Below are 16,784 nucleotides of genomic sequence, written 5' to 3' on the forward strand. Positions count from 1 at the left end.
TGAACAGGGGAGGGGCAGAGAGAGGGAGACAGAGCATGAACAGGGGAGGGGCAGAGAGAGGGAGACACAGAATCGGAAACAGGCTCCAGGCTCTGAGCCATCAGCCCAGAGCCCGACGCGGGGCTCGAACTCACGGACCGCGAGATCGTGACCTGGCTGAAGCCGGACGCTTAACCGACTGCGCCACCCAGGTGCCCCTACATTTCAAAGAATCTGAAAATTCTCTGAATATGCAGTGGTCTGCATGCTAAATATCATTTTGTGTGTTTAAGCTAGGTGTTAAATATGAATATAGGTTTAAAAAGCATTATTATATGTACGCAGATCCACATTCAGTATAAAATGGATTTAATTCTTTTTTAATTTTTTTTTAATGTTTATTCATTTTTGAGACAGAGAGAGATAGAGCATGAACGGGGGAGGGGCAGAGAGAGAGAGAGGGAGACACAGAATCGGAAGCAGGCTCCAGGCTCTGAGCCATCAACCCAGAGCCCGACGCGGGGCTCGAACTCACGGACCGCGAGATCGTGACCTGAGCTGAAGTCGGACGCTTAACCGACTGAGCCACCCAGGCGCCCCATGGATTTAATTCTCACGTTGCTGAAGAGTTAAATAGGCAAATCAATATATTAAGAACTTGAAGAAAAACAAAAAATAATTTGACACTTAAAACAAATGGTCTTCACATCCTCCGTAAAGATATTTCTGCAGCCCATACTAAAATGGGAACATGTAGATTTACTGAAATCTATAGTGAAAATATCAGAAGTAAAATGTAAAATCTATATTTCCAGTGGCTTTGAGAAATAAAATATTGGCAGGACATTTTATACATACATTTCTTATGTGTAGAGAGGAATTGAATTCAGAGGTGATTCAGTCAATGTTTTATCTCTCATATTAAAATCGTATTAAAAAGGTTTTATTGGCTTTTAATCTTTCCTTAAGCAGTATTCTATTTTTTTGCAGCTTATTTAGTTCTTCTACACATGCTATATTACATTATTTCTTATTCAAAAAATAAATACCTCCCTTATCATGTAGCAGCATTGTCCTAGAACATGGCAGCAATATATTTAAATATTCTCTGAATGTCTGAAATCCCAAGATAAGAAGTGTAGCTAGTTAAATGGTTAGACTTGAATTGACTCTTGTTGGAATTAGATCTGTAATGACAGTGTTAAGCAGCAGCTACTATTTACAGAATGTCAACATGATACTGCAGTGACACCTACTACAAGGTCTATAGTTTAAAATTGTCATTCTCTCCAGTGTAAACCACAATGTGCATGGCTTTGCAATTCAGTCCAAATGGTTCCTAATCACACACAACACTTGAAATCAAATTTTTCTATTTCAGCACATTTATTTTTTACAAATTAGGCTCTGATTCTTTTTCTTCCTTCCTTTTTCCTTTTTTATTTAATTAAAATGGGGAAGGAATATCAATATACACATCATAGAAAGAAAAATACTTAATTCTATCTGTATTTGAAAGGAAACATCTCCTAAAACCACATTTATTCCTTTATGTAACAAAATCGACACAATAGTAGGCTTTCCCAGGACAGGTCTTAATTTATTAAGGCACCCTCACCTACTAGAATTAGATTCCAAATGCACACATGTCCATGTAGGCTAGAGCAGAAATCCTAGCTGAGAGGTTGGTAACAGATATGTGCTCAGTGCTGAGGAACTCATGACACTACACTTATCTGGGTTGTGACCCAGTTCAGGCAATCAAGATTATATTCTATTTTGTAAAACTGCTTCCAAAATCCACAGTAAATAACCATTTATAAGGCTCAAGTGTGTTCAATGTGAATGTATGTATGATTTGTATGATTTGATTTTTTTATCAAGCTTTGGTCTACTACTATATTCAGCAAAATATGACCACTTTTGTCTTTCACAAAGTAGTGTTTTATAGCAAAATTTAGGAGCATCAGCAAAAATGTTTTTCTCTCTCTGCATCTAATGACTAACATCTAAATATGTGGATATATTACTTCTTTTCTTGCTTTTTAAAATTATGCCTTTGTAATCTGGCATTTTGAGGATGATAGTTGAAATAGCTTAGTTTATCTTTGTGACCACACTTACTGTTCTATGTGATGTTTCTCTTTCTCTTTTCTTGCTGGCACATTGTCACCTACCACTCTTGTTCTCCATTTTCCTGTCTCAAGAAGACTTTAAGTTCCTCCTCCTTACCTCTTGAAATCTGAGAATTGAAATAACTGATTCCACTGTAGCTATGTATAAGTTAGGAGTAAACATCCTCTGGGCATGGCCTAGAGAGCCAAAGACACTTCAGAATTAAGTCCTTTTAATTCTGACTTAGGTGGTTCACAAGTCCTTTTTGCCTTGTATTCTGAATGGTAGATGTTTCTGGAAGTCTGGCTAGCAACCCACATTTGTTTTTGCCCTTCCTAGGTTTCTATAACATAATAATGGACTTGTATTCTGAATGGTAGATGTTTCTGGAAGTCTGACTAGCAACCCACATTTGTTTTTGCCCTTCCTAGGTTTCTATAACGTAATAATGGACTTGTATTCTGAATGGTAGATGTTTCTGGAAGTCTGACTAGCAACCCACATTTGTTTTTGCCCTCCCTAGGTTTTTATAATGTAATAATGGACTTGTATTCTGAATGGTAGATGTTTCTGGAAGTCTGACTAGCAACCCACATTTATTTTTGCCCTTCCTAGGTTTTTATAACGTAATAGTGGATGACACGAATGCTACCTCTTCTTTCTGTCAGAGAGGCAGCACTAAGTCCTCCTCTGGCATAAATTCTCCTCTGGCAAGAATTCTGTTATAGCTTGGAAATTACCAACTTTGTTTATTTCACTTTGGAATTTATCTACAATGACTTATATTCCATCTCACATCAGACTGCCTAAATTAGAATCCCAGTTCCAGCCGTCACTATCTATGTGAACTTGGGCCAGTTATCTAAACTATTTCTCAGATTGATAATAACTAAAATGAGTAATAATGGTACCTATCTCATGCAATTAAATGAGTCAGTATATGTAAAGGCTTTTGAAGAGTGTCTGGCACATATTAAAGGTTATAATTTTCTCCATCTAATCTTTGCTAGTTCTTGGACCCAATTTAGGAACTGGAATAACCTCAATAATATGTGTCATACGATTAGAAGACTATATGCCCAGGTGTTTTCCTAACCAAAATAGAAATCTGGCCTAAGTAGTCCCTTGGGAATTATTTAACAGAATTCCCTGGATATTTAGGGGGCAAATAGAGGCCCAGCAGAGTTAAATCTATTCAACATTATTCTTTTAAGATTAGCTCTGCACCAATCTTAGCCAAAATGGCTATAGAATAAAGTTATAGAACCATAAAAGGATTCAAAATAGAACACTATAATACAGTGTCCCCAGGCTGGGTTATAGAAAGAGAAAAGTAATCTTTGTCAGTTCAATAAGAGAGTAACCAGTAAGAGAGTACCTTTTTGCATGGATCTCTCTGTGTTATCATACTGGTTATAGAAATACCAGCTGCCTCTATTTCAGCAGCTGTGGTAGCCAGAACAGAATTATTGTTTTGTTTGCTTCGATGCTCTGGTACGGCTTCAATAGTATAGCTGTGAGATCTGCACCAGATGGTCTTAGAGGTGATGTCTTTATCTCTTCTGCTGCTGCACTATCTCATTCTCATAGAAAAGTCTTAAGTCCTGACTGATTTTTTTTAAGGCCATATTGAATTATCTGCATACTGTCCTCTTAGGATAAAGGCCATGCTCCCTTTGTTTTGGTTTCGGGGATATAATTTAGCTTAATCACATAGTTTATTAATAGTAATGTGTATGTCATAAGTGAGCAAAGGGTTAAGCACAAAGAAGTGTAAATAAGATACTATGTAAAAGTGGTGTACTAAATTTTGATAGAGAAATTCGTTGTCGTCACCTTGTTAGTAATATAAACCAGGTTAAGTTTAGATGGATCCATCAGTGAAAGAACTGGCAGGTCTTTATAACTACTATTTTTCAATGAATGGCTCATGAAATTATAAGTCATATGTCACATTTTTTTCATTTTTTTTGGGGGGTTAAGTTTATAATAATGAGTAGTTGGGGATTAAGTGGAGTTTCTGTTCTCTAATCTTTATTTTTTATTGTTAATTTTACTGAGTATAGTTGACACACAGTGTTACATTAGTTTTGGGAGTACACCAATATGATTTGAGTGTATACATTATGCTGTGTTCACCACTAATCTAGCTACCGTCTGTCGTCATACGTCACTATTACAATATCATTAACTATATTCCTTGTTCTGTGCGTTTTATTCCTGTGACCTAGTCATTCCATAGCTGGTATCCTGTATGTTCTACTTCCCTTCACCCATTTTGCCCACTTACACCCACTTGCCTGGCAACCATCAGTTTTCTGTCTGTATTTTGGGTCTGATTCTTCCCCGTGTTTGTTTATTTGTTTGTTTTTTGTTTTGTTTTTAGATTCCACATGACAGAAATCATATGGTATTTGTCTTTCTTAATCTGACTTAATCAGCATAATACCCTTTAGGTGCATCCATGTTGTCTCAAATGGTATAATCTCATCCTTTTTTATGATGTGTAATATTCCATTCATACCACATCTTCCTTATCAGTTTGTCTCTTGATGGGCACTTAGGTTGCTTCCATATCTTGGCTATTGTAAATAATGGGGCAGTCAACATAGGAGTGCATATGTATTTTCATATTAGTGTTTTCACTTTCTTTGGGTAAGTACCCAATAGTGGAATTATTGGATTATATGATATTTCTATTTTTAATTTTTTGAGCAACATCCATACTGTTTTCCATAATGACTGTACTAGTTTATAATCCCACTAACAGTAATATTAGAGTTTCTTTTTCCTCCACATCCTCACCAACACTGTTATTTCTTGTCTTTTTTATTTTAGCCATCCTTACAGGTGTGATATCATATTTCATTGTGGTTTTGATTTGCATTTCCCTGAAAGTTAATTATGTTAAGCATATTGTTCTCTAATCTTTAAATTCAACATTGTTTTATTTAATGAGACGTTATTGAGCACTTAATTCTTTATGACATCCTTTTCTAGGTGCTGTTGGTACAAATATGAAAAACATCATCCTTTTCACCCTGATATCCTATTCCTAAATATCTCACAGTACAAGGGTAGGAGTAAATGTTGTAATGTTGTAGTGGGGCATGAAGGATGGTTACTAAAAGTAGCTATTGCCATACAAAGGAGGAAGTAACTCAGTTGGCTTGGGCAGGAAACTAGGAATCCAGTGAAGAATTGATATTGATAGTTGAGCATGGTAAAGTGTTGACTACCTGTTTACCAAGTGTATAAACACTGAAAGAAAATTTCAGGCAACAAGTATAGCAAATTCATGCTCTATTGATCTTGTGAAGAGGACATTGTTACAAAGTGGCACTCTTCCTAAACAACTGGTACCTTCTGTAAAGAACAGGAAAGTTCTGTGTACAACAAATTCCTTAGTCGGAAGTGCTTAGCTTGGATTACTCTCCATGAGTGATGACCCCCTGGGATTCGGCTGCAATAGCAAATTAATGCTTGGTTTCTTGTAAACTTGAATGAGACCCAATTTAGCCAAGATTTTACATTTTGGGAAGAATAGTTAGGGATTATTGACCAAGGGAGAGAGGTGTATGTGGTTTTACTGTTATTTTCCATCATGTTTCCCAAAGTATATGAAGGCATTTCAGGCCATTAAGTATTTAATCATCCCAACTATTGGCATTGCTTACTGACTGAAATAAGCTTTTGCTCACCTTAAAACACAAGTTCCATTTCTAATTTTTACATTTATCTTGTCCACTTATTAGATTCAAATGTAAATGACACTTGTTCTATTTTGTAAAGCTTCATTTTATTGAATAATATCTTGTGGCAAATTTCCTTACTCATTTTGTTCATGTGGCATAAGCATCTTGGTCAGGGATCAGAAATGCACATAACTTCAGAGAACAGGCAGGTGGTGTAAATATATGAAGTCACCTAAGATAATGGGAATCATGGGGAAAGGGCTGGCTCTGTTCCTGCTAGGATGTAAGCTTCTGAGTGCAGGGGATCTTTGGCTGTTTTTCTTTTCACCAGTAAATTTCAAGTGCCCATCACAGGGACTAAATATATAGTAGGTTGTCAATAAATACTCATTGAGTGAATGGATGAATGAATGTGTTGAAATTCGTTGTACTAGGGAAAATAAGCAACACATCTAAAAACATTCCTTCCTAATAACAGCAACAGCAACAAAATAATAACAAAAGAGGTTGTGCCAACCTGGTTTGGACCCTGGTATTATTATTAACTAGGTCTCTTCTAGGAGACTTTTATGTAATTTTCTGTGCAGAAACACACTTACTCTGCCTTCTCAATCATTTCCAGAAGTATTCTGTCTGTGAATATTAATGTAATAAAAATGCATGTTGGTTTCAATATCTGTACCAAAGCCTCACTCTTGAATTAGAGACTATTTATGAATACTGTTTCGAATATTGCCATATCCTGGAGCATTGTTTTAAACAGAATTGCTTAATATGATATCATTTCTGGATTTCATGGGAATCAATCAATATGTCAACAATGATAATATTTGAATAGTAACCCTAGTAAATGGATAGGTTATTTTCAGTCTTCAACTTCTACAATATTCTCTCATTTTTACTACATGAAATGTTCACTGCAACCTGTTTCAGTGAAATGTGTGTTGAAAATGGATTTCAAGGAAAGGCATGAAAAAAATAGTGATTCTTGCATCTCAGTGAAGTAAGTAGTTCTTCTGGGAGAAATTTTTTCCTATTCCTTGAGTCTGTAAGCATACCTTATGCTATGCCTCTCCACATAGAAGCTGGGCTTGGTTTGCTTATCATCTGTATATCTTTTAGTTTAGAAAATGTAGGGCCATAGAACAGAAGCAGGAAGTTAATCATATATACTTTTATCCCCCTTCCTTCAATTTACACCATGTTCTTATTCATTTTGTTTTGTGCCTGTATCCTTATGGATAAAGGTGCCTCTACTCACCACCCATTTATTTGTTATTCTTTCTTTCTCTATTTCTTTCATATTATCTCCACATAGCCAGGTATTTATCACTGATACATGGAAGGATATCCTAGCAGATACTGTGAAAGCCCTGCCTTCTCTTCTTAGCATGTTGTGGAGGTTGCTGAAGTTTCTTTCTACAGGTTCCACATTCAGTACTCTTCTCTCTAAGGACTTTCTCTGGACTCAGCAATGTGTTCAACCAAAGCATGAGGTTGGAAAGTTAAGAACCACAGAATAATCCTCAACTAATGAGGGATGGGAGGTAGTAGACAACACCCCACACAGCCTTCTTGCTCTTCACAAGGAGAGCTTTGAGGTCTGTTCTCCATAGTTTCTCCCAGGGTTCCCACAAAGATGACCAGCTTGTTAGTGCTCCTTTACTGGCTTTTCCCCCTTTCCTTTCCCCCTTTTCTGTTCCTTCAGTATGATTCCTTGCATCTGCACTCAAGTTAACTACATATATCAGGACCTATTTTTGGAAAGACTCAAACTAAGACAAAGACCATGCTAGTTGAGGTGTCTCTGTTCTTCCATTCCACCATCGTGGGGCTGAAGACAACTCCCCTGAGGCATGGAGCTTTTCCCATGAGATTCACTGTGTCCTCGTTTATCTAGCTGGTCACACTCAGTGACCTCAAACCAAGAAGGGATACACAGATACTCTGCTCTTGAATATCCAGCTGTTGGGATTTGGTGTGTGAACCAAGAGGCCAGTCCTCTCTCTGTCTGGAACCCACTGAAGTGTCTGTTGCTCAGCCCACAAGCAACTGAAGGGAATATGGCCAGAATTCCCTTTCTCAAAGATATTTCCTAAAATATATTTTCCACACTGCAGTTATTGAAACTCTATTAAATGTTTAGGATTTTGGAAAATAAAGACAACAGACTGGTTATTCCTCTCTTCCTCTTCGTTCCCTTCTCTTTCTCTCTCTCTCTCTCTTTTTGTTATCCTACTTCATCACATTTCTCCCAGGACCAATAATTTATCTATCAATCGATCAGTCAGTCAGATTCCTACCACAGAGCACATCAGTCATGCTAGAATGTTGGCATACTGATGTTGAAGAGGACAGTCACATCTCTGTGACAACTCCTATGGTAACCCATGCTTGCCATAATTAAGTGCTGGCAAGATTACCTTTCTGAAAATCTGAATGGCACCACAGTTATTTATAAGCCCTGCATATACACAGAATTTTTATAGCTGGTGGTATCTATGTGTGAGCTATGTTAAAAGCTGACTTAGTTGGAATTATTTTTATGCAATTTGAGTCAGGTGTTGGTAATAACTAAAAACATGTTTCAAATACTCTATTAAATTTCACTTAATTTGGAAAATTTCCTTTGTTTATTGTATGTATTTCATTTTTTCTACTTTTTGCTTTGGTTTCATGAACATCCCAAATAAAACTTATATTGTCCATTCAGTGTTTCTCTTGTCCCTTTTTCAATCTTCATGTTTAATTTCTTTATTACTTAACAATGAGCTGAAAATGGTAATCTGTCTCTCAGATGTTGCTGTGAAGAATGTATGGATGTCTAGATCTTGCAATATGTTTTAGGACACTGCAGTTTTGTCATAGTAAGGAGACTGATGACCTCTGTGGCCTTCCATGTTTGTATTGATATAGTGATGTGGTAATTTGACCAACACATGCTATAGTCATTTACTGAACACTCAGCTACTTACATGATTTAGTGTAATGAGATTTATCTTTCTCATTTCCTGTCTACCTATATAAGTGCTAAAGAGGAATCTTATAATGCACAGACTCAGGATGGTTGGACAATTTAAGGACACTGTGAAACAAATAGCATTCACTCACAAGGTGGATGATGAAATACGTATAATAATTTTTGCTCATAAGCTTTGAAAAGTCCTGTGAAAATGTTGAATTTTGAAAAATAATAGTTTTAAATTATAAATTGAAAATTATTTAAAATATTAATAAATGCTTAATCATGTTTGCTTACAATGTGTATGTCTTTAAATGTGTTTTATATGACATGGTATAAAACCTCCAAATGTCAAAATGATCCTAAAATATCTCAGCCATATGCATCAGAATAAAATAGAACAGTTGAATTTTATAGTGACTAAATTTTTCACACCAGTCACTCATTTATTAATTTGCTCCCTTATTGATTTGCCTTTCTAGTACTTATTAAGTACCTATTATGTGCTAAGTGTTGGACCTGGCTATGATAGTGGTAACAAAAATAGTAACAGAGGATATCACTTTTTCAGTGGATATTTTGTCCTAGACATTGTTGTAAACACTTTAGACATGTTAAAGCATCTCAAAGCTATAAGCTTGTTAGCAATTGCTTTCCTCCATCTCAACAATGAGAAATTGAGTCACCAAGAAGTAAAAGAACTTGTCCAAGTTCAAACAGCTATTAAATAATAGCACAGTCAAGATTTTAACCCACGTGTCTCTTACCACTCAAACACCCCACCACTTAATGGATAATGGAATCACTCAGATAATAGAACCACCACACTACATCTGGCTCAAGAGCAGTTCTGATAACATGGCTAATATTATACAATGTAATATGAAAGGGAAAAATATGGGGGCTATGGAAACCTATAAAAAGGGAGTAAATAGCCCAGGATATATTGCATTACTCTTTTATAAACCTCCAAATTAGCAAAGGATCCTTCCAATAAGAAATCTCCTCTAAAAATACATTTGATAATAGAAAAAAATATTTTTAAGTCTTCCCATTTTAATTTTTTTTCTCTAAGACATGCTTTACACTTAAGCCTAGTGAATTCTAATGCCTCTGAGGTTCTTAAGCAAAACCTCATAGTTTAAAAAAACTGATACTTACAAAATCAAAAGTAAGACACTAAAACAAAATGACAGCAATTTCACCTTTTACCTTTTCAGTATTTAAAGTAGAAAATTTTGATGTTAACATATATATGAATATTCTTAAAGTCTTGAAATCATTTGCCATTATTGTGTTCTTCTTGGGGTATTTTTAATATCAGGGATAATCAGAAAAATGAATGCCATCTTCAACAAATCTAAGTTGGACGATATTCTTTTTTTAATTCAGATTTGGGAAAGAGGATTTTTTAAAAAATAAGACAGTGGATATAGTTCTATATAGTGCTTTATAGGTAAAACAGTGGTCTTGTTATGTATGTATTATTTTTCTGAACTTCAGAATTTTCTTGAGCTTTTTTCTTTAATAGAAACTAATAGGGGCGCCTGGGTGGCGCAGTCGGTTAAGCGTCCGACTTCAGCCAGGTCACGATCTCGCGGTCCGTGAGTTCGAGCCCCGCATCAGGCTCTGGGCTGATGGCTCAGAGCCTGGAGCCTGTTTCCGATTCTGTGTCTCCCTCTCTCTCTGTCTCTCTCTGTCCCAAAAATAAATAAACGTTGAAAAAAAATTAAAAAAAAAAAAGAAACTAATAGAAGCTCATCTTTATACAAGTCGATTTCAGGGGCACATATTTCTTGAGTTAATGTCACCATTGTATATTTCCATAGTCCAAACGTATGCTGTTAATGGCCGTTAAGCCTTGGGACTTTAAATTTTACTAAAATATGATGTAAAACAAATGAACTGTGTTAGCATGATATAAAAGTTGGAATCTCTAGAATTATACTTTAACCAAATACCCTTGTGAGATTATGCTATTTACCTCACATTCGGCTATGGGGATTTCTTTTACTTTTTCATGGCAATATATTGATACTTAGACATAATATCTATTTTTAAAATATTTAAATAGTAATATTAAATAACTATTTGACAGAATTTTCTTTTGTACTAAACTGCAGTGCCTTTTGCATATTATTTTCACTATGTGAGTTTTCCAGTTTTAATCATAAATCTTTATAATTTCAAGTAAACACCTCACATGGGCTATTAAGACACTTTGAAAAACTTCCATATTACTTAAAATGATGTTAGAAGGACCAACATGCAAAAAATCATGTTTAAAAATGTTATCCAGGCAATTTGTGCCCATCCCACAGAACCATAATAATAATAATATGGAATTGTTTTCTTGTTCTGTTTTTCTTGTCTGTTTTTTGGCTTTATTTTGTTTTAACAAGGAAAGACAATATTGGACCACACAAGTTTGCCTTTTATTCTGAGAAATCACTCTCTACTCTAAGTTGAAGTTAATAGTTAAAAAAAATTATACTGTACAATTGAATATTTCATGTGTTTTTGATGTGGATTTACAATACAGTTTTACCTTTGGTATAAGATATTTCTGCATATGTAAGATCAGACACCAGCATACTGCATTCCCCCGTCTTCATTTAGGGATGCGTTGTGTAGGCCAGCACTTCACTGTAAGCAGAAAAAAGTGCTGCATGTGAACACAGATAGTTTTTGTGCTGTTTCTGTTTTGAGTGTTTGGTGAAAAGTCTAACACAGCATTTTTTTGAATGGTATTTACTTTATATTTTTTAACCTGAAAGTTTGCAAGGGAATTATTTTCACTGGGGAGATTATTATATAACCTAAACATTAGCGTGGCAGGAGTCACAGTTTGGCAACTATGTTTGAGCTCTCATTTGTTTGTTTTAAAGCAGTTATGCTAACTCACTGTCTTAGACCTTTTGTGAATGGAGAGGTTAGAGATGAAGTATGGGGACTGCATTAGAATTAGATGATTTGTTATTCCTTTCAAGATCAAAAACCAGGCCCACTGCTTGGTCAAAGACCGGAATGATCTACGCCTTTATCTCTTATTCAGTTGGGTTCAGGCACAAAAATATATCATAGCACCTCAGAATGATCCACAAATTCAATAATTGATGATCTTCCTTATGAAAATACAAGGACTAAACAGCTGCAACATTTGTACCTGGGAGAACAAAAACAAATAATGATTGTCAGTATTAAAAGAGAAAGGGATTTTTACTTAAAAACCTTAATCTTTCTTGTCATTCTAATTTTGGAACAATAATCCAGGAATACATAAATTTTAATTCCTCTCTCTCTGTGTAAGATTCTTAGCGCACTTCTACAGGTTTATGCCATGTAATTAAAATATGTAACCATTATATCTGGTTTAAACTTGATTGTACAGTAAGATTTTGGCAAAAGAAAAGAATATGCCATTTTAGTTGTTTGAATAAATATAAAGCATGCTGTTGAATTCCAGTTGTAGGAGATCTAAATAGTGCATGTTTTTTTTTTGTTTGTTTGTTTGTTTGTTTCTTTATGTCTTTTAGCATCTCCGTCAATTAAACTCTTGGTGGATGACCCTATAGTTGTAAATCCTGGAGAGGCCATAACATTAGTATGTGTTACGACAGGAGGAGAGCCTGTGCCCACTCTCACCTGGGTCAGGTCCTTTGGGACTCTGCCTGAAAAGACAGTTTTGAATGGAGGAACGTTGACCATACCTGCCATCACCTCAGAAGATGCCGGTACTTACAGCTGCATCGCCAATAATAATGTGGGAAACCCTGCGAAAAAGTCCACCAACATCATTGTGAGAGGTAAGTTGGCCTAGAGAATGTTACCACATAGATTTCTGTGTTAGCGAGGCTATCACAAAGCAAATAACATTTGGTATGAAAACATTTCCTCAAATATTGCATGTATGTGTAATATACATAGAAAATTATTTATAGTTGATGAATGATGTCTAATTCTAAATGGCAACTAAAATTTCTGAATCTTAATAACCATGCTTTCTTTATATTTGCATCGAATGGTTTTCATAACATAGTCTTAGTGATACTATGAAACTATTCCACTGAATAGTTTTTATAATATGTTTTTAGAAAAAAAATTCATTAAAACACAAATGTGGCATAGAGAGTTAATCATTTTAAAGATTGCATATCAGTTTAGAAGTTTAATACATGTATCAATTTAATGTTTAATAAACATTTATTGAATCCCTATTACAAGCGGAGCTCTAAATTGAAAATTGTAGGATTATATAGAGATCGACAAAACATTACCTTGCACTCAAGGATTATACTGTCAGTGAAAATAAAATACCTCACTTAATAGCCCTGTGATCCATCGTTGGGGAGGCATAAGCAAAAGCTATAGACATATAAAAAATTGCAGTAAGTGCTGGCTGAGGTTGTTAGGAAATATCTAATCACGTTTACATCAGTTTGTAGAGGCTGGGAAGTTTTAACAGATAGAGATTAGAGAAAGACATGGAAAAGTCCGACAAATTTATTTGAGGAATTGACATAAAAGGTGGGTCATGAAGTTGACATTAGCGTTGATGTTCTAGTGTGGCTGCTGCCAGCTGGTGTGTTGGTACTATATGTAAAGGAGATGCTATCCCTGCAGGTTGGAGGATGTTAAGTTACTGTGCAAGGAGATTGTGTTTCTTCATGTCTCACCTGGCATGGTCCTGGGTTGGGATGGAGGAAGGACACCAATGCCTCTAAATTTAAAATAGATATTCACATGCCCAAGAGGACTTGCCTCACAGGCAAATGAAAGTTTCTCATGATGGAGGATTGTAATGGAAGCAAAACATAATTGAATGTATTGACACTAACATTTGTAATTTTGTGAACGTGGGTTGCAGTGGCTTTAGGGACTGTAGCTATCTGTTCTTATCCAATTCTCAGAAAAATGGTACTTGACCAAAAATATACTCTTCAAAATATTGCAAGGTGTTAGATGTAAATGAAGCACTATGAAAAATGCACTATCTGCTACCAAATTGTAGGCTGTACAATGTTTAGTAATTGCAAGATGGACCTTTATTTTATGTATCTCTACAAAGTAAAGTGTAATGTCAATTAAGCTACCACAGTGTTTTCTTATGAGATACAATGTTACTGAAAGCAGTGTTTCAGATCTGTATATACTTAGGTTTTCGTTTAAGCCATGTATCAACCATTTACTATGTATAAAAAGGAAAGTAAAAAAAAACAAGTTGATTAAATTATTCCTAAAATTTCACACTCAGAACCAACCCAACTGTTTCTTTTTTTTTTAAACACCTTTTTAAATTTTTTTTTAACGTTTATTTATTTTTGAGACAGAGAGAGACAGAGCATGAACGGGGGAGGGTCAGAGAGAGATGGAGACACAGAATCTGAAACAGGCTCCAGGCTCTGAGCTGTCAGCACAGAGCCTGACGCGGGGCTCGAACTCACGGACTGTGAGATCGTGACCTGAGCCGAAGTCGGCCGCTCAACCGACTGAGCCACCCAGGTGCCCCCAACCCAACTGTTTCAATCCCAGTCTTTGTTGACTATGGTTTTCCATACATCTTTCTTTATCATTAAGGACATTTATAATCCAGAATTACAGAGAAATATGGTCTCTGATTTTCTCTCAAGTTAGATCATCACTGCTTTGCCGTGTTGATAGCAATCATAAGAGAATACTGAGTGTGAGATACATTCTGATTTTAGAAGTGTTTGAAGGTGAACATAATAGGGATTTTAAAACAAATGAAATGTGATCTTTACTTCAGCTGTTTGATTTCAGAAACTTCTACTGGATGACTACCATATGCTAACAACTCAGCAACTTTGTAAGGGATGCATGGTGGTAACTACAAAAATCAGTTACTACCCTCACAGGGGTTCACAATTCTGTAAGAAAGATAAGAATACAAAGGAATAACACATGGAAATGAATAAAAAGACAGAGTCCATGAATGGAAGTATCCTAACCTTCCTAACTTGGATATCAATATTGCTGACATGGACTTCTCTAAGCCTGGTGTCACTGAGTAAATTCTCCGGCCACTCCAAATTTCAAGAAAAGAAAGGAAGGAAGGAAGGAAGGAAGGAAGGAAGGAAGGAAGGAAGGAAGGAAGGAAGGAAGGAAGGAGAAGAAAGAAAGAAAGAAAGAAAGAAAGAAAGAAAGAAAGAAAGAAAGAAAGAAAGAAAGAAAGGAACTGTACAAATCATCATGTTTATTATTCCCATTTTTATTTGTTTGCTTTTAAGCACATGCTTTCCCAAATACTCATGAAATAATGTTATCAAATATTGCTATAAAAATTTGACACTCATTAAATCATTGCAAAACTATCCTTAAGACTCATGGATGCAATGTAGAATCTTTCATTCCACTATTTTTTCAAGGAGGGGAATTCACTAGAGAAAAATGATGCATTAAATATAGTTTGACCAGAGGATCATCTGCAATTGCATTGAATTCCTATACAACTGGCAAAATATCTGGCATAAAATATTTGTGTTTCTCAGGCCCCCTCTTTGAGGGACTACAATCCACAGCACATAGATGCTCAGAGAGTGATCTGCTCTTCCCCATTCCATCTAGCAGTTTTAATCCATGTTCTTACAAAAGACAATTTCCAACTCTGATGGGAGTGACCTAAACATGTATATCCCCAATTCATACATTTTAAACTTTTAATTTATCTGAAGTGTATGTGTGCAGAGCCACAATGTATTGCCAGTGGAACCTCTCAGCAATGGCATTCACATAATTCATAAGGTCGATTTGACGAGATTTGTCTAAAATCATACTGAGTAGAGAAATAGCCTTTGTTAATGGGTTCTAGATTACATGTGGGGAGAAAACTGCTATGGTAATGTGAGGCATCTGATTCCTGCCACCATGGCCAAGAAATACAGTTAAAGAAAATGGTTTTCATTATATCAAAGAAATTATTTTCAAGTCTTCTGAATTTGTAGACCTCTGCAGTGTCTCAGATTAACTGTGTTATGGATACAGTAAACAGGAAGCTCTAGGTTCCCCCTCCCCCCCACACACACACACACATTCTTATCTGCAATGAAATCAAGATCCATAGACCAGAATTTTGAGCAAGCACAGGGATATTTTGTGTGTAGAATTCCCATTACCATTGGAGAATATTCATGGAACAAATAAGAGCATGGGGCGAAGACAGGAATAAAACTCTAGAAACATTTCTGAATTGTCTTTTGTTGTGTTTCTTTATTTTAATAGAAAACACTTTAAATAATGTAGACAGAACTTCTTGTAGATAACATGCTCAAAACTGAAGAGGAACGTCATATGCTTTAATATTTTGTTAGATATTTATAAATATAGCTGCAATGCCTTTTCTTATTCTTTAAGTTGTCATGATGGAGCCACATTTTTCCCGAGTCAGAAGAGAAGCAGGATGGCCTGGGCCCACTGCTTTCCAAGCTTCTTTTCAATATGTCATTTCCATGATTTTCATATGTCATGAATTGAACCACTGTGTTGAACAAGCATGGTTCATAACACGATCAAGACATTATTGTATTTTAGTTTCCTGTGGTCTCTTTAAATGTTATTCAGTGGCTTAATCTTCCCATTTCAAGAAGAAAAGTCAGCATATCTGCTGACCCTTATCCTCATTATTAGAAATGGAGAGTCTTACAGTTCATTCAAACCACAAGCACACATTTAGTTCAGGGTTTCTGGATGCATTATCCAAAATACTAGTAAAATTCTAAGCCTGATTTAATGCAAAAATTTCTCTCCTGCTCAGCTTGGGTCCACATTAGGTTGGAGACTTGCAATGGGAAAGCAGAAGGGATGTGTATTGACTTCTTCATCTTTTTCTGTTTATCTACCACCCTGCTGACTACCCACTCCACCACTGACCTGATCGCCAGATGTGACCTCCCTGGCTTGTGGTGGGGTAGAGAGGTCTTCTCTATATAAAACATTTGTCTTTCTTATGTGGCACATTAAGGGACTCTTGGGAGATTCCTCTATCTAGAAGAGATATATATTTATGTGGATTAAGG

At 35.8% G+C, this 16,784-nt stretch overlaps 1 protein-coding gene across 2 annotated transcripts in view; it reads left to right on the plus strand.

Annotated features, from left to right (window-relative positions):
* The window catches only part of MDGA2 (MAM domain containing glycosylphosphatidylinositol anchor 2), an 870,482-nt gene that overhangs the window by 577,783 nt on the left and 275,915 nt on the right, over nucleotides 1-16,784 (plus strand). For both annotated transcript variants that reach the window (XR_015252395.1, XM_086709827.1), the window contains exon 6: nucleotides 12,288-12,557. Coding sequence is in view for 1 of the 2 variants with exons in the window: in XM_086709827.1 (XP_086565953.1) it covers nucleotides 12,288-12,557 (270 nt within the window). In the remaining variant the exon portion in view is untranslated. The remainder of the gene's footprint in view (nucleotides 1-12,287; nucleotides 12,558-16,784) is intronic.

Source organism: Puma concolor, chromosome B3 (assembly GCF_028749965.1).
Source record: "Puma concolor isolate L17-30 chromosome B3, mPumCon1.1.hap2, whole genome shotgun sequence".
NCBI lineage: Eukaryota > Metazoa > Chordata > Mammalia > Carnivora > Felidae > Puma > Puma concolor.